This window comes from Tachypleus tridentatus, chromosome 12 (assembly GCF_004210375.1).
Source record: "Tachypleus tridentatus isolate NWPU-2018 chromosome 12, ASM421037v1, whole genome shotgun sequence".
Taxonomy (NCBI): domain Eukaryota; kingdom Metazoa; phylum Arthropoda; class Merostomata; order Xiphosura; family Limulidae; genus Tachypleus; species Tachypleus tridentatus.
Genome location: NC_134836.1, coordinates 4,982,011 through 5,005,379, shown reverse-complemented (window position 1 = coordinate 5,005,379; position 23,369 = coordinate 4,982,011). Strand labels below are relative to the sequence as shown.

Below are 23,369 nucleotides of genomic sequence, written 5' to 3'. Positions count from 1 at the left end.
TTCTCAACGGTTGTTGTGGACATTGTATCTGATGCTGGTGTTTGGGTATAGTGCTCATGAAACCCTGGTGTTGCTGCAGTGTCCTTGTTTAGCACTGCAGTGTTGTTTCTGATAGGGTTGTATGGTGAGTGGGGTTAACAGGCACCAAAACATTTTCTCTTTATTATGAATTATGAATTTCCCTCATCAAAGTTTTCTTTTTAAAAAGCAAAAAACAGACCATTGGAACAGCAATCTTCAACTTTGCCAACACCTGTACCTCATTTTCTTATACTACATTCTCTTTCAGACAAACCTTTTTCATTCAGAAGGGACTAGAGGGCTTGCTGGCTCTCCATGTCAGTCAAAAAGCTTCACTCTGGTGACATATTGGTGGAAGCATTCATATCTCAACACAATGAACTATTCTTACATTCAAAGGCGATTGGGGATATACTTATTGATATTATGCCACATGCTACTTCATGGAACTGTTGAGGTTTATGTTCTAATCTGGATGACATCAAAACACTGATTGCTCCTACCATTCTGTATGTCTTTCCTTACAGAAAACATTTCTGAAACCTGCCGATACAGTCACCTTTCGGCAGTTTTCTTTGTAGAGAAATGACAGGCTATGTGATGGATCCCTTTGTTGAGAGGGATTTGAAGAACATGCCCGAGTTGGAGATTCTTGCTGGTTTCTCCACCCAAGGAGTTTCTGCAGTGAGATGGAATTACGATGCCAAGCAATGCCCTCCTTCTGACATTTACATCACCAAGTACACCTGCCACCATCAAGGCAGGTTATCTTAATTGTGGGGTGTGGCCATACATTCCAAACCCTCTCAGATGTTTCCAATGTCAGCAGATTGGTCACTAAGATGTCATGTCTTAGTTCCTTGATGTGTGCTCATTGCAGTGGCAAGGACCATGATACCTGTGAGTGTGAAACTGACCCTCATTGCATCAATTGCAATGGCTCTCACCTGTCCTAATTTTATTCTTACCCTAAATGATTGGGAGAAAAAGAGGTGCAGAGTTTGAAATTGATTCATAATATTACTTATCCTGAGGCTCAAAAGTTGTTGTCCACCACTTCATCTCGGATGTATGCTGCTGCACTTCATTTCACTACTATTTTGGGAGTGCAGATGGATCTCTCTGTTCCTTCAAAAGAATTGTTCTCAAGTCAAATGAAAAGTTTTTTTACCTCCATGGTTAAAAAAGTTAATGAATCAACTTCAACACCCATCTCTGTCCCTTACATACATTCTTGCAAATCCCAAGATCCACTTCCTTTAGTTCCAGGTACGGGTATTTCCTCAGATACATCTTCTCCCACCCCAAGATGCAAAATGATCATTTGTTCACATCCTCAGTCATTAGAATCCTCTTCTAACAGCAAAGATCTGCCCAATCAACCCAGGACAGGATCCATGAAGGTCTATAGACCTCCCTGGAATAAAGACAGTAAAGAAAAAAGACATGGTTGTAAATGGAAGAGTTCTCCACTCAATTTGCCTACACATAAATAAAAATTCCCACCTTGATACAATGGAACTTTTGAGGTTTATGTTCTAATCTGGATGACATCAAAACACTGATTGCTCCTACCATTCTGTATGTCTTTCCTTACAGAAAACATTTCTGAAACCTGCCGATACAGTCATCTTTCATCGGTTTTCTTTGTAGAGAAATGACAGGCTGTGTGATGGATGAGTGCATCAAGGGGTGGCACTGTTGATTGATCAGCATGTGCCCATCCTGTCTTTGCCACTTGACACACCCTTGATGCTGTCATTGAACAGTTGCTGTCTCCCTTTTTAATCCTGGGGAAATTTAATGGGCATCATCCCTTCTAGGATAGTGCTGATATTGACAGGAGGGATCACTCTGTAGAGCATGTTCTCTCTGATCACAACCTTTCTCTTTTCATTTCTGGTTCTTCTACTTATTTTCATGCTCCCAATAAGTTCTCTACTGCTACTGATCTTTCAGTTTGCTCCCCTTCACTTTTCTCCCATTTTTCTTGGAGAGTTGACAATAATTCATGAGGCAGTGATCATTTTCATATAATTTTGAGAGAGACTGGCTGTGGTCGATGTTCTGGTGGAAGCTGGATCACTCACACTGACCCTCTTTCACCGCTCTTGCAGAACTTGATCCTGCCATTGTCTGTAAGCCATTAGTAGACGACTGTGTGGCAGCAGTAACTGGCTGTATTATACAAGTAGCTGCTCAATGTATTCTTAAAACCTCATCGCATTTTCCACAATATCCTTGTCTGTGGTGGAATCCTGCCTTCCATGTGGAACAGAAGGCTCAAAAATGGGCCTGGGATACTTTTCGTAGGTATCCCACACTCTCAAACCACATTGCTTTCCAGCAGGTCCGTGCACATGCTTGGGGTAAGATGTCAAAGCCAGAACGACTCGTGGATTAAGTTCACAACCAACATGTCTTCTGTCATCAGTTCCAAAGTCATATGGGACAAGATTCAAAAGGTCAGTGGACAATATAATTTTGTTCCCCCCTCGATCTTACTCTCTGATGGCCAGGTAGTAGCTGATACTTGGAGCATTGCTGACACTCTAGGTGAAAGCTTTTGCCAGGTATCTAGCACTTCTGCTTTATCCTCCACCTTCGTAGCCATCAAGACTTTGGCAGAGCGATTGCCTCTCCTTTTGAGCTGATTGTCCCTATGACTGTAATCATCCCTTTACACTGGTGAAACTCATTTTGGCCTTTCATCGGTCTGGCATCACATTGGTCAGACCTTATGATGTACATTATGAAATGCTGCACCATCTATTTTCTGTTTCTCTTGCTCTTCTTCTGATTGTATTTAACTGGATCTGGCAGGAGAATGTTTTTTCTGATGCCTGGTACCAGGCTGCTGTTCTACCTTTCTCTAAGCCTGGGAAGGATCCCAAGATTCCTTCCAACTACCGTCCAGTTGCTTTGACAAGCTGTCTCTGTAATACCTTAGAGAGGATGGTTAATGCTCGTCTTGTTTGGTTTTTCAAATCAACTTCCTCTTGCCCACTCAGTGTGGGGTCCAACAACAGTGCTTCACCATGGACCACCTGATTCGACAGTCAGAGAAGCCTTTCTCAAACGACATCTTGTATCAATATTCTTTGACATTGAGAAGGTGTATGATACAACACGGAGGTATAGCATTTTACGAGACCTCCATTTATATGGGTTACATGACCATTTGTCCATTTTTATAAGAAATGTTTTTATGGACAGGCGATTCCAAGTTCAACACTTTCCTGTTCTTTTCTACAGGAACTTGGAGTCCTTTGGGGCTGTGTTTTGAGCATCAAACTTTTCAATATAAAGATTAATGCCATCACTGGACTACTCCCTCTTACTGTTGCAAATGGGCTTTATGTTGACGACTTTCAAATCTCATGTCAGTCATCGAACATGAGGTATATTGAGCAGCAGCTACAGACCACCCTCAATTGTTTACTGAAGTGGACTTCAGCAAAAGGTTTTAACTTCTCTCTTTTTAAAACTGTTTGCATGCACTTTTGCTGCCAACAGGGTGTTCAACCTGATTCTGAACTCTGTATCAATGAAGTTGTGCTGCATGTTGTCCCTGAAACAAAGTTCTTGGGGCTTATCTTTGACCATAAACTGACCTTTATGTTTATAAACTGACCATAAACAGCTATGGGTCAAATGTACAAGAACATTGAAAATCCTCCATGTCCTCTCTTCCACGACGTGGGGAGCAAATCAGTGTTCTCTGCTAAAAATATATCGTGATCTTATTCGATTGAAACTAGACTATGGATCACTGGTCTGTGGCTTTGCCAGGACTTTGGCCTTGAAGGTGCTGGACCCTGTTCATCATCAGGGACTTTGACTCTGCACCAGGGCTTTCTGCACTTCCCCAATTCAGAACTTATACACACAGTCTCATGAACCTCATCTACACCTCCACCTTTTGCAACTGTCTTTACTATATGCTTCGAAACTTTGATTCTTTCCATAGCATCCCACCTGGGGTTGTGTTTTCCTTCCTCAGTGGGCCATGCATTTTCACAACAGAAGATCTGCCATTGCTCCTTTTGGCATTTGTATCCAGGCACAGTTGGATGAATTGGGTCTGTCTTTGAATAACATTGCTGTATCCATTGGTCAATCCATCCCACCATGGCTTCTTACAGTCCCCAAATGTGACCTGTCTTTAAGTCATCTGAGAAAAGCAGACACTCCCGATTGGAAATACTGTCTGTTATTTACTGAACATCTTTCAAACCATCCTTCCATTCCTATTTATACAGATTGTTCAAAATCAGGTGGCTCTGTGGACTCTGTCATGGTTTGTAGTGGTTTGGTGGTTGTGTGCATTATCCTCTCTACTGTTTCTGTGTTCACTGCTGAACTGTATGCCATTTCTCTTCCCCTGGATCACGTAGAAGCTAAGGAGTACTCAAATTGCCTATTTATACTGATTTGCTTAGTTCTCTATTGGATCTGGAATTGCTTCACATTAGTTCTCACCCTGTTCTTGCCAATATTTATAACCAACTGGCCCATTTCTCTTTTAACATTTACTTCTATCCAGTTTTTCTGGATAATAGGCCATGTTGGTATTTGCAGGAATGAGCTCTCCAACACCGCAGCTAAATCCGGCCGCTCTAGCACTATCACTGCCACATTTTACTGTCATGCTGTTATTACGACTCTTAACAACAGCACAGTTTTAAACGTTTTGTCCAAAGGTTTATCCATGATGTCAGACAGTGTTATTGGCAATGGTGAAACTGTCCACCTTAGAAATGTTTTTAGTTTTTTAAATGCCATTAGTCTTTTTAATGCTGTTTAAGTTTTAATTTATACATTAGACCAGGAGTGGGTAACTCCATGGCCACTGCCCATGTGGCCAGTGGATAGCACAGTTGTAGCCAGCTCGAGTTTAGGAATAAACTTTTTCTATCATTTATTTTTAATCACAAATTTGATAATCGGCAACTGCACTGTCTCACGTCATCGCTAATGTTGCATGCTTTATTACTGTTACAGACTCTGCCCATTTTGTAATGTCAGTCTCATTTAAATGTTTGTTAGTAAGTGTGCATTGTTTTGCATGCACTTACAAACATACTTTTATTGTGCAACTTTCAAGTGTTTAAATATATTTTGTTTTTAATTCCATAATATGGATAAGTGGATAATTTGAAAATGAAAGAATCCAGATGATGGTGAACACTTGGAAAGTAAAGAGAATTTAATTGATTCTGGCATTACTGCAGAAAAGAGAATGGTGCGTGACTGGAAAAACATGAAACAAGAATTTAATGAAAGTTGGGAGTTGAATTTTGCAGTGATTGAAGCAAATAATAAGCCAGTGTGTCTTTTGTGTAACAATGTTTTCAGGAATAATACAATATGCAACCTTAAGCAACACTTTAACATTTTTCACAACGAATTTGGGGTAAAATTTCCAGTTGATAGCGAAAAGCATATGAATGAAATTAGCCACCTGAAAGCACCACTTCATGAACAAAAGGGAGGCCTAAAAAGATTTTTACCATCGATATAACTAGTTATGTTATATAGCTATAAAGTAGTTTGGATTCTAGCTGAAAAAAAGAAATTATTTTCTGATGCTGAACTAGTAAAAGAAATATTGATTGTGGTCATTGAAACTCTGTTGGAGAATTATGTTTCAAAAATAAAACATGATATTCTTTAAAAAGTAAATAATTTGCAGTTAAGTCGAAGAACAATTGTCACCAGAATAATAGAGTTGGTGAAAGACATAGAAAATCAGTTGCTTGAACAACTAAAAGACTGTTTGTATTTTTTCTTTAGCACTAGATGAGTCAACAGATGTTAGTGATACTGCATAGTTGATATTTTGGATTCGATATGTAACTTCAGATCTTCAAGTGAGGGGAGAAATGCTTGGCCTTTGTGGATTATGAGATTGAATATGTGGAAGAAACATCTTTGAAAAATTTCTTGAAATGTCAAAACAATTCAATCTGGTTTCTGTCACAACAGATGGTGCTCCTGCCATGACTGGGGTGAAATTAGGATTTGTTTGTCTTTTGAAGCAGCATTTAATTGAAAATAATGTGAAGTCTATGCTGCCATCTTTCTGTTGCATTTTGCATCAGGAAAATTTATATGCTCAGATGTCTTAAAAGAAATGAATTGTAAAATGTTGATGAACATTGTTGTAAAAATTATGAATTATATTAGAAGTGGAAGCTATCTCATCCATCGACAGTTTGTTGAGTCTTTGAAGAAAAGCAGTGACTGTACTTTTGATTATCTTACTGATTTTGCAAATGTAAGATGGCTAGGTAGAGGAAAAGTCTTGGAATGATTTACTTCCTTATTTTGTTAAATAAAGTAATATCTTGTTGAAAAAGGTAAGATTGAAAATTTCCGTGAAATTGAAACTTTGTCATGGCAGTGTGATTTGCACTTTCTGTGCTACATGATGGCTCACTTGAATAATTTGAATATGAAGCTTCAAGGAAGAGGTAAAGTAATAAGTAAACAATTAGTCTATTCATGAATTTCAATTAAAACTAAATCTTCTTGCAGAACAATTGCAAAAGAATGATTTGACACATTTTACAAAATTGAATAGTTTTCTAGAAAATAATAATGACTATGAATTCTCTGATGCTAAAGGTGATATCTATGTAAACTGGATCAAAATTCTCTCTCAAAAAATTGAATCGTGTTTCTCCAAATTAAAAATTTGAAATTATTTTTTGAATTTTTGCATGATCCATTTCAACTTATGAAATTTCAGTAAGGAAATTACATCTTTTTTCTCTTTGGATGAGTATGGATTTGTAGACAAGATGCTTGTCCTGCAAAGTGTTCTATTGGAGATATGTGGCTCGCTATGCTGATAAATGAAAGTCTTTCAAATTTAAAGATAGCAATTTCAAAATTATTTTCCATGTTTGGATCCAAATGGGTGTGTGAGTCAACATTTTCTACACTAGATTTTCTCAAGTCTAAATACAGATCTCGGCTTACTGACATACATTTAGAGGCAAAACTAAGATGCTCATTGAGCATAGATATTAAGCCAAATTTCACGAAACTTGTTGATGAATACTCCCATCAATTTTCACATTGAAGGTTAGTTGAATTGCAATTACTTTGATTAAACTAACATCTTTCTATTGTTGTTTTTAATAGTGTGGCCAACATTGTTTTCATTAGCCACAGTTGTGGCTGCTATGATATCAATGTATAAATCTGACTTAGACTCTGACAAGTTGATGTGTAAGGTGATATTCATATGATGAATAAACATACTTTTATGCAACATACAAATCAAATATTACATTTGCATAACTTCTAGAACCCCCAATATGCATATCTGCAGTTTCTTTCAGTATCTGTATATTGTATCTAGTATTAATTCTTCTCTACCATGAAATATCATTAAATCAGTAATTTGAGGTATAAATAATAGTTGATAACGCTCTTGAAGGTCATGGCATGTGTACTTTGACCACCACCACCTGTGAACATAGCTTTAATAATTTGGAAAAAAAAGTATTGGAGCTTGTTTCAAACTTTTTCTATTTATTTTGAGGGAGAATTTTATTTGTTTTTTTAATTACATTTAACTTATTTAAGCCTGATTTTAGTTGAAGTAAATGTTTTAGAATTCTTAATTTTGTTTTATTGTATTACGCTTTCTACATTACGTTTTGTGATCTTTCTTCAGGATCTTTATTCAGTAATGATAAAAGGACCAAAACGTACACCATACGAGGATGGTCTGTTTTTCTTTGACGTCCAGCTTCCTGCAGATTACCCTAATAATCCACCTTTTTGTCATTACATATCATATTGTTCTGACAGATTAAATCCAAATCTCTATGAAGGAGGGAAAGTCTGTGTTAGCTTACTGGGAACTTGGGCAGGAAAGGTCAAAAGCTACTGTTTTTGTAATTTTAATGCTTCTTTTTAGGTAAAGAAAAATGTGTATTTTTAAATATTTGTCATGTATTACTAGTTTTAACTTAATTTATATAAATACTTTATAAGCCTTTATTTAGATAACTTTCATACAAAAATCTTTAATATTATATGCAGGAAAATATTATTTAAGAAACTTAATACATAAAGTAGAAAAATAGCTGTTTGTCTATATGTGTATTGCCAAGTGTAATAAAATATCTTTAAGAGCTTTGACCTGTAAAAATTTTTATTTGAGAAGTTTAAAAAAGTATTTTGTTTATTTTATAAACTTTTTGTAATTATAAGGATTTTGGTATTTTCAGTTTGATATTATTTCTATAAATATTTCCTTTCAAAGGGGAGTTTATTGTAAACAGACGTTGCGTAGGGTTGATTATGTTTGTCTATTCTTAATTGTCTGAATCTAAAAATGTATCTCAAGAGGGCTAGTATGGGTATTAACACTTTTGCTAATAAAGTGGAGAACAACATTTTGACCTTCTTAGTTGACCTTAAGATGACCTAAGAAGTTCGAAACATTGTTCTCTGCTTTATTAGTAAAAGTTTTAATACCCGTACCAGCCATCCTGAGATACATTTTTACTTCATGTGGGTTTCTCATCATCATGAATTGTGTGAATTTAACTTTATATATTGTAAAGATGTACTTAAAATGTTCTGTGTTAATGCTTTTCTTATTTATTTTGTCTTGTTTTGAAAATTTGCATGACTTGCATAAGTTTTGGTAGTTTCTGTAATTCTTACTAATTTACTTCTTCTTGGTTATTTTGTATTTTGTTGTAATGAAAGACAATTTCTGTTAACAGGGTACAGAAGTATGGTCTTCCAAAACTTCTAATCTGCTGCAAGTAATTGTATCAATTCAAGGTAAAAACTTCAAGTTCTTAATTTAATTTTGTTTTTTTCTAACTGATCGTAGAGTAATAAAATGCTGTCTTCTTTACTAAAAACATAAAAGGAAACAAACTTATTACAAAAATATATTAAAAAGAGCTTGGAAATGGAATAATTCATACTATTTAGCAAAATAACGAATTAAAATAAATCAGTAGGGGCAAATTTAAGCCACCTGAAAAGAAAGACTGAGGTTAAAGTAATTTTTTTGAAATATTCAATAGGCCTTATACTAGTAGCTGAGCCTTATTACAATGAAGCTGGCTATGAAAGACAACGTGGAACCCAGCAAGGCAAAGAAAATAGTAGAATGTATAATGAAATGGTCATTTTGAAACTTATTCAGGTAAGTTAAAGAAATAATTCTCTTTTTTTAATAAACATTTATATAAAAAAAGGTCAACATTAAAATATAATATCTGAACTTTTAATTTGTAAAGAAATAATAATGTTGTTAAATTTAAATTCTATCGAGCAAACGTAGAAAAAATACCATCTTATCTCTAGCCAATGTAACTATTTGTAACTTATTGAAAGTTACAATGAATATCATCAATATTTTTGTCATTTTAGTTTTATGAATTTTTGTTATCTTTTTATTTAAAAATAATTATTTCAAAACTGATTGGTTTTATACTTTTCACTCACTGAGCTACTAGAAAATTATATTAGTGCATCAGCAGGTTTGTAGAATGGAGCACAAGATCTGATTTCACAAATGACCTTATATTATATAGTTCATTCAGATCATGCTTGTATAGTTATCCATTTTTTTCATTCTTTAGCAAGCATGAATTGAACACAGCACCTCTTACATGCCAGAGAAGTGCTCTACATTTGCATTAAAGGGTTAACTTACTACCAGTTATTAGTGAGGCACTCTGAAAAAAAATTTTAAAAACTGGTACATTATTTTCTATGTTAGGCACCATCTTTCCAGTGGTAATCTAAATTCCTGTATGATCTGATCTCAAGATTGAATTGAGAATCTCTTGCATGCTAGGCAAGTGACAAGTGCTTTACCAAGTTTTTAAGAATTATCTCACTAGTCCTTTGCTAGTTTTTAATGACTCAGATTTTCTTATTTAGTTATTTTAATTCATCATCATAACATTGAAATGGGCTACAGAGATGAATAATTATTACTGAAGATACCCAGATTAGTCTGATACTCGTAATATTGCTAAATGTGCATCAACCCACAGGCTTTAGTAAAGCTTCTCTCCTATTTAAAGGAGTGCTTGGTGTAAAACTACCAAACTGTCATGTTTCTCTAAATTGCAAGTGGGACTGTGCAACCTCTAGACAGTCATATTTGGTTCTTTTTTGTACAGGTTGTTTACTAGTTGCATGAAGATTGTTACAGTATGAATATTAATTGTTCTCGATTTCCTAGCATGTATGTACCAGTTCCTGCTTTTGACCATGAATTTGTTATGTTTATATTCTTTCACTTTTATGAATATCTACTCCAACCTATAAGGCTGATTTTTTCCAGTATTAATATAGCCTATATTTTCATCTTCAGATTTAATGATCCCTTTAGAATTATTCTTATCATCTTTATTAATTAAAGATCTTTCCAAAGTTAATCGTTATTGTAACAGTAGATTCCAGAAGGTATAAGTAATATGAAGTTTAATATTATGTAGTGTAGATATCCCATGGTTTTTCTTGATTTCACTTGTTAATTCTAAATCATTGGCTCATTTGAATTGTAGTTCATTAATGTTTTTCAATTCACATATTAATTATATAGAATTTTACATGCTTAGATGAAGTGAGGGAAGGTTGTATTTATAATGGTGTATAAATTGTCTAAGTGGCTGAGTATTTTAGAAAATATGAAGATTTTTAAGATTATACAAAAATTAATAATAATTATAGTTTTTTTTTCCCCCATTACATTTTATAATGGACACGGAGATTTTTTTCCAAACCAATTTGAAATATAATTAGTTCATAACAACAATAAACAGACGTTAGATCATTATACAAGGTGTAATAACATTGACCAACCTGTATTGGTTGTTAGAAATGGTGATTAGATCTATCAGAGCAGATAAATTTTCATCACAATAGTAAAGTTTAAACTTCTGTTTCAGCACTCTTTTTATATGTAATAATCAAATCTGGTGTTAAGTCTGTTCTATACTATAGCTCTGAAAATATTTTCAGTGTTTTCTAATGGTCATGGTTTAATCCTAGCTAGTGATTAGTCTGACCAGACTGTGAATCCAAAGATTTATGGTTCATGCTCTATTTTGAAGACTTCTTGGATTCATAGCTGCTATTTTAACATATTAAAAATTTCAACATTGTATTACATATGTGTAATAAAGTTGTTTTTTGCATTTTGGAATTATTTTTTTCCTTTCAATTTAACCTTCTAGGCTTTGACAAGATTAATCCAGTCTCCTCATGAAGCCTTTAAAGAAGAAATTATGGAACACTCCAGAGAACATGCCCCTAGGTATAGAGTTCTAAAATAATTTTACCATACAGAATTTCTTGAACATTTGTAGCCTCTAATAAACTGAATATTTTGTTCTCTTGTAGTGAATATTTCAATATTATCACAAGATTTTATTGTTTAAAGAAAAAACTTTGTCATGATATAAAAGACTGTTTAGTGTAAATATAATTAATTAATGTATTTTGTGAGTGAATATTTTATTATTGTTTAGTAACAAGAGAATTAGAAGCAATTATTTTAAATTAAATGTTATAACAAGTTCAATTACATAATTTGATAAAGAGTTGTATGTTTTGTTTGTAACTCATTGGCATGAAAGTGTAATAGGCAAATGGTTAAGTAATAAACATATAAATGATTTGAGATGAGCTGGAAGAGTAGATAGTCAGACAAAGACAGAGCAGACGAGAAGAAAAGTAATGAGAATAAATTTGGCCAAAGAAAAGTTAAATGTAAAGTTAATCATTGTAGGAGTCAAAAGCTTAACAATTAATGTAGGCCTAATGGCTGATATACTGGTGAGAATAATGGTGTTGTAGGAGAATAGTTTATTTCATCAAAGAGATTTTTAAAGTAATTGAACTAGTCTCACTGGACTTTGACCAATAGGCAGACAGTTATTTGAAACATAAGTAGAGAAAAAGGAACAGGCAATTTTTGAAGTATATGATACATCTGTGGTAATTGGATAAAATGTAAGTTAACTATGTTTGGATAGTGAAGAAATACTAAAAGAGAAAAATAGTTCGGCTTATCAATTGAATAGGTCTAAGAGGACTTATGACAAGAAGAGAACTGTACAGTATTTATGATATGCCTATAATTATTTATGGTGTAAAAAATGTTGTATATGCATTTAATTCATTCCAAGTATATTATTATTATTTTCAACACCAGTGAAGTGAGTACTGTTTATTTATTTTTCTTAATTTATGACCAACAAATCACAGACACATACTGTAAAAGAATCCTAAGCCCAATGCACACACAAACACAAAATTTTTTTTTACTACTATTCAAAAAGTAAGTTTCCTGGGAAACATATTTCTTTTTACTTTTTTTAAATCATTTCTAATTATGTTTATTACAAACTGAAGTAAAAAATATACATAAAAGTTTCTTCATCAGAAAATTCATTTGGTAATACACATTATTAAGAGAAAAAATATGCTAGTGGCATCTTCAGTGCTTTTTCACCTCAACTTTAGTGGTCATCACTCTTACTTAGCCAAGAGTATTCTGTTATATAGTTTTACATTTAAGATACACAGTTGGTCCAGTTATTATGAAGTTACACTTTAAATTGTATGTTAGATTTTTAGTTGTAGGATAGACAAGTAATGTATGTTTTTTCTAGTGACAGCCAATTTTTGTAAACAATGTGTTTTGTAATTTGTAAAGTTTTTATTTTTCAGATAAGTCAGATGAATTTCCTCTATTAATTTTAACTTTATCCAATAAACTACTAAACTATTTTACTGCTCATTAAAAGCACTGTTTTGTTAACCTTACTAATGGTGGATTTGCTGGTGGACTGGGTGTCAGTTTATATTTAACATATAGATATTATTAAGATTGATGTATAACACCATTCATACATTGTGTATTAAACGTTTGATTGTTGTAACATATTTTATATGTATATATATATATTGAAATAGTGGTACAGTTTTGAAAAATGCTATGATTTGGTCTGCATAATATTAAATGTAACTTGTAATGATATTGTTCTTTGATGATAAGGTATTTTCAAAACACTGGAATATATAGCACAGTTCTATATATAGTTGTAATTACAAGAAACAACACTCATTAAAACCATATTGTTAAATCAAAATGTGTTTTGCTTCATTATTGCTTGGAGAAATTTTGTATGGTAATATTTAATGGGTAAATTTCTCTTAGATGTTTATTTTACGTAGAATTCTGATGTTTTATTTACAAAGTTTGTTAGGAGGTTGCTTTGATTTATACAACTTGTAACTTGTTAACATTAGAAGAATGTATTCTCTGAACTATGGCTAACAGTAGTAATAATTTCTTATCAGAATGATTCAGCGGTTAGAAATGTGGCTAGAAGTATCAGAGGCATGGAATTCAACACATCCTATGACTCCAACATCTCCCACAGCTTTTTGGGAAACCCATAAAAAGAATGGTGAGTTAAGAAAACAAAAACACTTATTAATTATTATGATTTTTTTAGCTACATACACTGCTAGCCAAAATCTTAAGGCCAATGAACATAAAGAAAAAATATGTATTTTGCATTGTTAGACTCAACCACTTATTTGAGTACAACTTCAAAAGATGAAAATAAGAAAAGGGAAAATAAAAATTTAAAACTTTTTGAGCATTGAATAGGGAAAATGTGAATACTATGAAATTAGTCTAAATACTAGCTGGTCAAAAGTTTAAGATCATACTGAAAGAAAACATTAATCGGTAAACATGTAACGAAATTTAGTCATTTGTGTTCAAGCATTAGTGTTGTCAACATCTCCCACTGACATCTCCTGTGTTACATTGGGTTAAAACATGGCAAAGGCTAAAAAGTTGACAGAGTTTAAACATGGTAGAATTGTTGAGCTGCAAAAGCAAGGACTCTCTCAACATGCCATCGCTGGTGAGATTGGTTGTAGTAAAACTGCTGTTGCAAATTTCGTAAAAGATCCTGAGGGATATGGAACGAGAATTTCAAGTGGTTGGTCCAAGAAAATTTTGCCGGCGTTGAGCGGGAGGATTCCACAGAATGCAGCTCAAGAACAATAAGACAGCATCTACGAGAGAAAGAAAGACTTTAAAAACCGTAAACATCTTCAAAGGCCACGTCTCTTTCCATACATGAAACAGCTCAGTTAAACTTTGTTGAGAAGCACTAAACATGGGATGTAGGAAAGTGGACAAAGGTTTTGTTCTCTAATGAGAAAAAATTTAACCTGAATGGTCCAGATGGCTTCCAACATTACTGGCACGATAAGGATATTCCACCGGAGACATTTGCTACACAACACAGTAGAGGAGGTTCCATTATGATCTGGGGTGCTTTCTCCTGCCATGGAACAATGGAGTTTCAGGTTATACAGGGGCATTAAACAGCAGCTGGCTACATTGACATGTTGGAGAGAGCATCCTTATTGACTGAAGGCCCTTGCTTGTGTGGAAATGACTGGATCTTTCAGCAGGACAATGCTGCAGTCCACAATGCCAGCAGGACAAAGGACTTTTTCATGGCAAATAACATGATTCTTTTGGACCATCCATCGTGTTTGCCTGAACTGAACCCCATTGAAAATGTTTGGGGATGGATGGCAAGGGAAGTCTATAGAAATGGACATCAATTTCAAACAGTGCATGATCTTCATGAAGCCACCTTCATCTCTTGGAATAACATTCCAGCCAGCCTTTTGCAAACACTTATATCGACCATGCCAAAGGGAATATTTGTAGTTATTTGCAATGACAGCTGTGCAACTCAGTACTGAGACCTCTTGTTGGGCATTTCCTACCCTGTTTAGGACTTCTTTTTGGTATGGTCTTAAACTTTTGACCAGCTGGTATTTAGGCTAATTTCATAGTGTTCAACTTTTCCCTATTAAATGCTAAAAAGGTTTTTTATTTTCTCTTTTCTTATTTTCATCTTTCGAGTCTAACAACACAAAATGCATATTTTTTCTTTATGTTTATTGCCCTTAAGATTTTGGTAAGCAGTGTATAATGTGATTTAATGGATAAATAAATTAATGATATTTTAGTCTGATTTACTTTTTACTTACCTATAAAATAAAAATACACATAATGCAGAAAATAAAGAACCTGAAAAAATTGAACTTAAATCAAGTTATAAATGAATGTTGCACTACATTGCTTAAGACTGGTATGATTGTGAGCTTTTCTTATTGTTTAGCAGTTTTGATAGAAAAGAATATAATTTCAATATCTGTTGTGTTGAAAGATGAAACAAAAAAGTGTTAGGGTATCCTACTGAATAGAACTTACTAGATTTAATTTGGAGTTAGTTCAAGTTAGTACAAATTCACATTTTTATCCTTTTTTGGTTTTAATATTTAATTAAAATACTGTTTATGGTCGTGTTTGTGTATTCGAATAAGTGTCTAAATGTGATGATTGTTGGTACTTCCTGTTCTAATGCAAGTTCTGACATTTTTCTCTTCTAAAGACATTAATTGACATGTTTGTCATTGCTGGCTACCTTGTTAATTCCTGACATTCTAGTTTTAAACAGAACATAAAGAAATTTTGTAGTTGTACCTATAGTCATAGTACCATGAGTGGACAAACATGTGTACAGCTTTCAGTATGGAGTATGACTTTCTTCTTTTTACACGTACACACGTATAAAACATTTAAACTTATCTTGACTTCCAGACAAAAGCATCAGCTGTGAAATTGGAAAGGAATATTAATTTTTTTTTAGGTGCTTGAAATATTTAAAAACTGCAAGAATTAGTACTTATCTAGGTAAACATTTTATTAGGAATTTGGGGTTTTTTTGACATCATTCTGACTGAATATTGTATTTTAAACTTAAAGTGAATTGCTGGACAGTTTTTACTACATAGTATTGGAACATAAAATTTATATTTGAATAATGTTTTATTATAATTTTGTTCTTAGGTAAGTTTGGGGGAGAGTCTAAACTCAATTTCTGACCCAGAATTTCCTCTTCTACCAGGAAGTAAAGGCTTCTGTCTCACACTTCATAAATCTCTTGCATTCTATAAAGAAGTGCTTTTGTCTGCAAATATTTTAGTTACCTAGAAATGAGTAAATAGTTTTAATAAATATTTGTCATTTCTAGTCTTTCATACATCAATAGTATCAGTTAATATACTTATATATTTCCAATATGTGCTTGTTGTTTTCATTGTTGTGTAAGCAACAAAATAACTGTTTGGCAGATTTGTTTACAATAACCATTATGTAAAAGTTAATAAAATACAAGAGCAACAACTTTGAAAGGTGTATACACTAAGAATTATTTAAGATATTTTGATCCTTTTGCACTAATACATTTGTTAACTAATTAATTAAATGTTTTATTTATAGAATGTAGATTTTTACTTCTCAGCCACAGACAAAATTATGTTCCAATTGTTTCTTCTCTATTTATCATCACTGAATTTTTTTTATATTGAAAAACGTATTATGTAGTCAAATTAATCAAAATTCTTCTACTATTTTAGGTTAAAAGTATAATAAAACTAGGTTTTTGTTTCTTTGTTGTATTTATACAGGTTTTTTTCAGGAAATGAAATGTCCAAGATGAGACAGTTTTGTTCTTTGTGTAAATAAATCTCCAATTTTCTTCTATTTTCTTGTGCTTCTAGTATTTTTTTTTAATTTAAAGAAAATTATAAAAGTATCATGTAGGTGTTTCACATGTAAGGTTAACTTGTTCCAGTTACATTTTATTTTCAAACGTTTTTTTAAACAAAAATAGGTTGTAACTCCATGTGATATTTTGTCTAATTCTATTTTTTCAACGTTCATTTTGAATATTTAATTTTCACCATTACAAAACAAAAAGGTTGAGCATTATTCAAAAGAATGTCATCAGAAGTTTATTAGTTGTAATTTGACTTTAAAAGTATTTTTTTTTACATTTTCATCAGCAAAATAAAGTTGACTCTTATTGGAGACCTGTTTGTTTTTACAAGCTCAGTGTGTTTCAGTGCAGTTTGGCTTAACAGTTATCAATAAGTAAATAAAACTAGATAAATCTTTAAAAACTAAATTTGTTTAGTCTATTTCAGAATACAAAAGAAAATTTTCAGTTGCATTGTTTTTGTGGTGTACTGAAAATCTTACCTAGTTGTATGTGAAAAATTGTCTTAAATGTTTTCTAGATCTTCTAAGTTTCTGATCATTATTATTGATAAAACTATCATGAAAACAAGATCTTTTTAACAATTTTCATGTTAATAAAAGTCATTTTTACATTAAGGAAACTTGTTTCCAGTGCCAGCTTGTTTAATGTTTTTGTTTTTAAGCTAAGAGAAGGTATGGATAATATGGCTTCAAAAAATATTATTGCTCAAGAGTTCTGTATAATTGTTTTTTTGTTTCCAGTGTGTCTGGTCATTGTCAGCTGTACATTCAAGAAGTGCAATGAGTTTAGAGAATGTGATTATTACACATGTAAGGAATAAGTTGAATATTTGTTTATAAGTTAACTGGTGTTTCATCCTCATTCAATGGTTTTTTGCCATGTAGACAAAGAAAAGTTTATGTAACATGATTGCACAAAGAAAAAAAAACGAATTAACATTGTAGTTTAATTCAGGAACTGTATGGTGTTAAAAAACTATATGATAAAGAACCATAAACAAAGCATTACAAAGAGTTATAGATATTTCATTATTTACACTTATAAAAAACAAAACAATATTTTGCTAACATTAAAGCAATAAAAAATCAGTCAGGTTATATTTTTGCTTTTACTTCAATTTAACAAGCTCTTAAAAACTAAAAGATTATTGCATAATAACAAAACATAGAGAAAGCTAAGTTAGTTAATAGGCATGAATAATTGTGTTGGGTGATTCTAATCAGCTGGTTTTTTATATTTAAGTAGAAAATCAATACTTGAAAATTCTTGCAGTTTTTTGGTCCATGTCTTTTGGAATGTGATGTATCTTATACAAAGTGTATCTAAGTGTGAATAATTATAATTTTTGCAAATGTGGGAATGCCTTTGGAATTATTTGTTTGATTGACAGTCTAGATTGTGGTTGCTGTTTATGTCAAGAAACATATATATTTATTTACAAAAACACATATTAGTACTCTTTCTTAAATAAGATTTTTGAGATCATTTTCATTAAATTATTGAACCATTTTTTGAATCGGGAGTTTGATGAGTGGTTTACTAAAAGTAGTGGCATAATTCTACATGTAAATAGTTATGTAATTCACAATCCATTTCATTATCACCTTCTATGTATATTATTTAAATAGACTGCTGTACCTTGTATTTCATAACTCTTGAGAGTAAAAAATTAAGTAAATGATAGTGAAAATTTTTTTTTGCAGTTGATCTTGCTCTAAAGAAAAAAATTCCAATTTAGAGGGTGTGTGGGTAGGTGTTTTTGTATAGCAAAGCCACATTGGACTATTTGTTGTGTCCACTGAGGGAAATCAAACCCCTAATTTGAGCATTGTAAACCTGTAGACTTACTTCTGTATCAGTGGGAGACGACAGTTTAGTTAAAATTAAATTCTGGTAATTACATTTTTTTTTTAGAAACATGATTTTTAAACAGTTCAAAGTATTAAATTTTAGCTTTCAGAAACGTACAATTAAATTCTAAGTATTATACTTGAAATAAGTAAGGTTATAAAAATGTACACTTAAAAATTATGAGTAATACAGTTAAATTAAGTGATGTTGTAGGAACATACAATATAAATAAATTCTGAGTGTTACAATTGAAATAAGTTAATGTTTAGGAACATAAAATTAAAAGACATTCTAATTATCACAGTATAATTAAGTTAGGTTTTTGAAATGTGTAATTGACAAATTCTGAGTATTATGATTGTAAGTAAAGTTTTAGAAATATACAATTAAAAAATTCTTAGTATTACAGTTTAATTAAATGACCTTTTACGAACATGTAGGAAAGTTAACAATTGTAGAATTTTTAGAAAAAATTTGCAGTATAAATTTTAGGTCGGGAGAAAAGGTTATGAGTAAAATATTCAAAATATTTTGTGCATTTTAAACTTGTGGCTGTATACACTAATACAGAAACTAAGTTGACACAATGAATTTTTCTCACATGAATTTCCAAACAAAGTAATCTAAACTGTCAAATAATAAATTAGATTAAGTCTTATGCTACTGTATAAAAATAGCCTAAATCTAAAAAGAAACTATTTTAGAATGCTGTAGATTAATGAAATCCGTTTATGTCAACAAACCTACTCTTGGGTCAGCAAATCATATAGGAACCCTAAAAATCACTGGTGTAACACAGGCTCTGGTCTACAGTAAGATGACAGTTTGTGTATTATTATGAAGAACTAGTTTTGTGAAATCTGTTTGTTAATAAAGTTATCAAAACAAGTCAGAAGTTATTTAAGAAGGAATCTGGTACTGTATTACTTTCACTGCATTGTGCAGTAGAGCCTATAGCATGATATCTGTGTACTGTGGTGTGAAATTTACTACATATACTTACATATATACATATAGATGTAGTTGTTTCAGGCATGTATTTTAGGGAAATCATCTAATTTTCTAATGTTATATTTTGTGTAAATCAAATTAGTACAATAAACTTTCAGCAAAATAATGTTCTTTCACAGAAATTTTGGGGTAAATCCTGAGGCTTCTACAGCATTCACAGTTTTACTTCTCTATGTCACTCATTATTTAGCTATGATGTACTTGGAAAAGAAAGATCAATAATGGTTTCACTTGTACAGGAAGATTTTCTTCCTATCCTCTCAGAAAAATTGCACCAATAAATGTCTGAGTCTCCCTAATATTTATAACATACAAGTTTTGTATATTGGATACCTGTAATTTGTGTGCTGCATGTATGGATATCAAGAATAATAAATAATGTAACTGAGAGCTATAAGCCTAAAAACGTTCCATGTATTATTTTTGAGTCCTCTTACAAAGTGAATGAATATAATATCACAAAACAAATGATTCTACTGTTTTAGTGGCTTTGAAACTATTGTAGTAAAATCACTGAAAACAGATGTTACACACTGCTATCTCAGGTTCAAAATGTCAAATTTATTTTTAGGTGATCTTAGACTAAAGTTAAACCTCTATAAAGATCCAACTTGTTAGGCAGGGGTGGATCAGGTGGTGGACCAGTGTATTTTGATGCATTCTTAGAAATTGATTTAAAATTTTAATTTTTTAGCCAATATGGAACATGTGATATTGCCAAGGCTGGTCCTTTAATGCCTATCTGCCCCTGTTGTTACTCAGTATATTTATATTTATCATTGTTTAGACATAGTTTGATCTTTGGAATATGCACAGGTAACTTGACTTTTAAATAGAAAGGTTATATACCATAATAGCTGATAGTAGAGTGCTTGAAAATATGTAACACACTGTAAAATTATTACATTAATTAAGTTTTAAATAGAACACTTCAAGACAGCTGCATTGATAGCAAAGAAACTTATACCAATTATTTTTATAGTATTGGCTACAGATATAGAATTTGTTAAACAATTTGTTACCATAATATGAAACAACAACTATAACTAGTGTGATGCTGATTATGGCCTTATGGCTAGTTTGTTGGACTATGAATGTGAAGAACATAGTTTGAGTCATATCACTTGACAATAAACTCCAGCTATTTAATCAATAACAGTAGCTCAATATTTCTTGGCCAGGTGGTTAAGGCACTTGACTCATAAACTGAGGGTCACAAGTTTGAATCCCCATCACACCAAACATGTTCACCCTTTCAGCCATGGGGGCATTATAATATGATGGTCAATCCCACTATTCATTGGTAAAAGAGTTGGCAGTGGGTGGTGATGACTAGCTGCCTTCTTAGACTGCTAAATGAGGGATGTCTAACACAGATAGCCCTTGTGTAGCTTTGCGTGAAGTTCAAAACAAGCAAATCAAACCAACATTTCTTGGTGGGTGTTGTTCACCAAGCTGGCTTCTCTAAGGATATCAGTTCAAAGTTAGAGAGAAATATGTGTAACTAGCTTTTGTGTAGCTTTGCTTAAGTATACAAAACAAGTTGAATTGCATGAGAAAATTTTAACGCGTTACTAATGAAGACAAATTTGATATGTGATAATTTTGAACTGATTTTATATTTAAAAACAAATCTTTCCAGCCAGAAAGTGTAAGACTTCCAGAAATATATTTGGTAAAACTTCAGGCAGTATGGTGACTGATACTCATTAGAGCAGTAAAGATAATTTTAAATAAAGTGATTATTAATGCTAAAAGGACCAAAATCTTTATATCTGATAATACCAGATTAGTTACCACAAAAATAAAATGCATTAAAATTAATTTTATTTTTAAATATTATAACTGTGTATTTTGATAAGTAGAAACCTTGAGGCCCAGCCTGTTATTGGAGGTACACATGGTAGAGTATGGATTTTGGAGCTAAAAAGTTGAGTTCATATGATAACACAAAATATTCCCACTTTAAGCTGCAAATGTATTATGAAGAGTAACACTATTTGTTAGCATGGTAATTAGTAATTCAAAATTAGAAATGGTGGCATAACAACAGATACAGTTGCTCAATTTGTTGTACATCATCGAGACTGGTTTCAAGGAATTTTGCCACTCAACAGTAATTCTTGGCAAAGACATGGAACAATAGTACTTTTCATACAGTGGAGGAGCTACTACTGGTCTATGGTGTTTGTACTGTTGTGATATTTTCAATTTGAAAACAGATTTCCTGACAAATATTTGATAGAATTTTCTTCCAAGAAACTTATGAGAGTTTTGCAATTGAGATACTTCATCTGAAAGTTTTTTTTATTGTATGAATAAACAGGCTGGACAGGTTTTAGACAAACAAAATCTTTATTCAAACAAAAAAAGAAAGCTTGGTGCACATGCCCACAGATCAGTGGGCAGTCCTTACTCCTAGTTCCATTGAAACTGAAGAGTCAAACATTAGCAGTCAAAAAAAAAAAAAAAAAGAGATCTTTACTGAAAACAAACTAGGAGAGAACTGGATAAAGAAATTGTGTCTGTAATTCTACACATCAGTTTCTTTGTTCAGTGAAGTGTTATATAGTAATTTCTGTTCCTTGATAGCAGTTGGTCAGCTGTCACATTTAATTGATGTTATAGGTTAGCCAGCAAAGAATATTCCAATTTTAATTAGTTTAATTCATGTTCAAGATACACAGAAATATTTTTATGGGCAGAGGACATAAAAAAACAAAGGTCTGAAGTGACTAAAAGAGGATAATTTTAGATAACCTGAACCACATCTTGCTGCTGTGACAGTGCAGAAGCAATAAATTTAGAAAAAATATACTGTATATCAGTGTAGTTTATAGCAAATTTTTCTTAATTTCACTTGACATATTAATTCTGAACAAATGTTATAACTTATTCACAGTGACCAATATTTAATGTAACAAATTGAATTAGTATTATTTTATACAAGTCAAAAAACTGTAGAATGAAAATTACTTTCAAAACTTTGACTAGATTTAATTTTTAGAAGCTTTGACATTTTTCTTTATTTCCCACTTATATTAGAAGTTTTTCTTGTAAGCATTCTTTTTTTTCCATCAAACAATAAAGATTTATTTTACCTAACTTTTTGTAATTTATTGAGGTAAAGCTGAAATTAACATTTTAATAGTGTGTGTGTGTGTGTGTGTGATGTATGATTATTCATTTAACCTTGTTGTTTCATGCTTGTTTTGAAATTAGGATTTGATAATGTGTATTTTACATTGTGCCTTTTAATAAGCAAGTTTTTCAAAAGTATATGAATCCATGACCCTTCATGTAGGGTCAAGACAACTGAGTCTGCTCTATTCGAGGAGACAGTACAACTGTGTAGTAGTGTTTCATTGGATTTCACAAAACTGGTAAGTGTGACAACTGATTGAGCACCAGCCATGACCGGAGAAAGTAGCGGACTGGTAGCACTGTTGATGAAGCATCGAGGAAAGCAGAACAGACAGTTGGTGAAGTTGCACTGTATTATTCACCAACAGAACCTGTGCAGTAAAAAACTTGGTTTTCAGGCACTGATAGCATTAGTGACAAAAACCACTAATTTCATCAAATCACGAGGGCTCAATCACCATAGTCTGAATCAATTTTTTCAAGACTTCGAAACTGAATCTTCTGGGAGTTGATAGAATTCCTCAGAGCAAGAACAAAGACACAGAAGTGATTTCCATGACTGACCCAGTATGGCAAGCTGATTTGACCTTTCTGGTAGACATGACACAACACTTGAATGATCTGAATTTGAAGTTGCAAGGCAAACATCAGCTTGTCTGTCAGCTTGCAAAT

General features: G+C 32.5%; 1 protein-coding gene across 4 annotated transcripts in view; it reads left to right on the top strand.

Moving 5' to 3' along the window:
* LOC143233133 ((E3-independent) E2 ubiquitin-conjugating enzyme UBE2O-like) overlaps positions 1-18,207 on the top strand; it is an 88,127-nt gene extending 69,920 nt beyond the window's left edge. Inside the window, exons 18-23 of one of the 4 annotated variants that reach the window (XM_076469067.1) lie at positions 7,712-7,915; positions 8,775-8,835; positions 9,087-9,208; positions 11,256-11,335; positions 13,387-13,496; positions 17,432-18,207. In XM_076469067.1, the coding sequence (XP_076325182.1) occupies positions 7,712-7,915; positions 8,775-8,835; positions 9,087-9,208; positions 11,256-11,335; positions 13,387-13,496; positions 17,432-17,511 (657 nt within the window). In that variant the 3' untranslated portion in view covers positions 17,512-18,207. Of the gene's footprint in view, positions 1-7,711; positions 7,958-8,774; positions 8,836-9,086; positions 9,209-11,255; positions 11,336-13,386; positions 13,501-15,981 lie in introns of those variants that run through there. The other 3 variants (XM_076469068.1, XM_076469066.1, XR_013018000.1) reach the window with 3 other exon arrangements.
* The last annotated feature ends 5,162 nt before the right edge of the window (positions 18,208-23,369 follow it).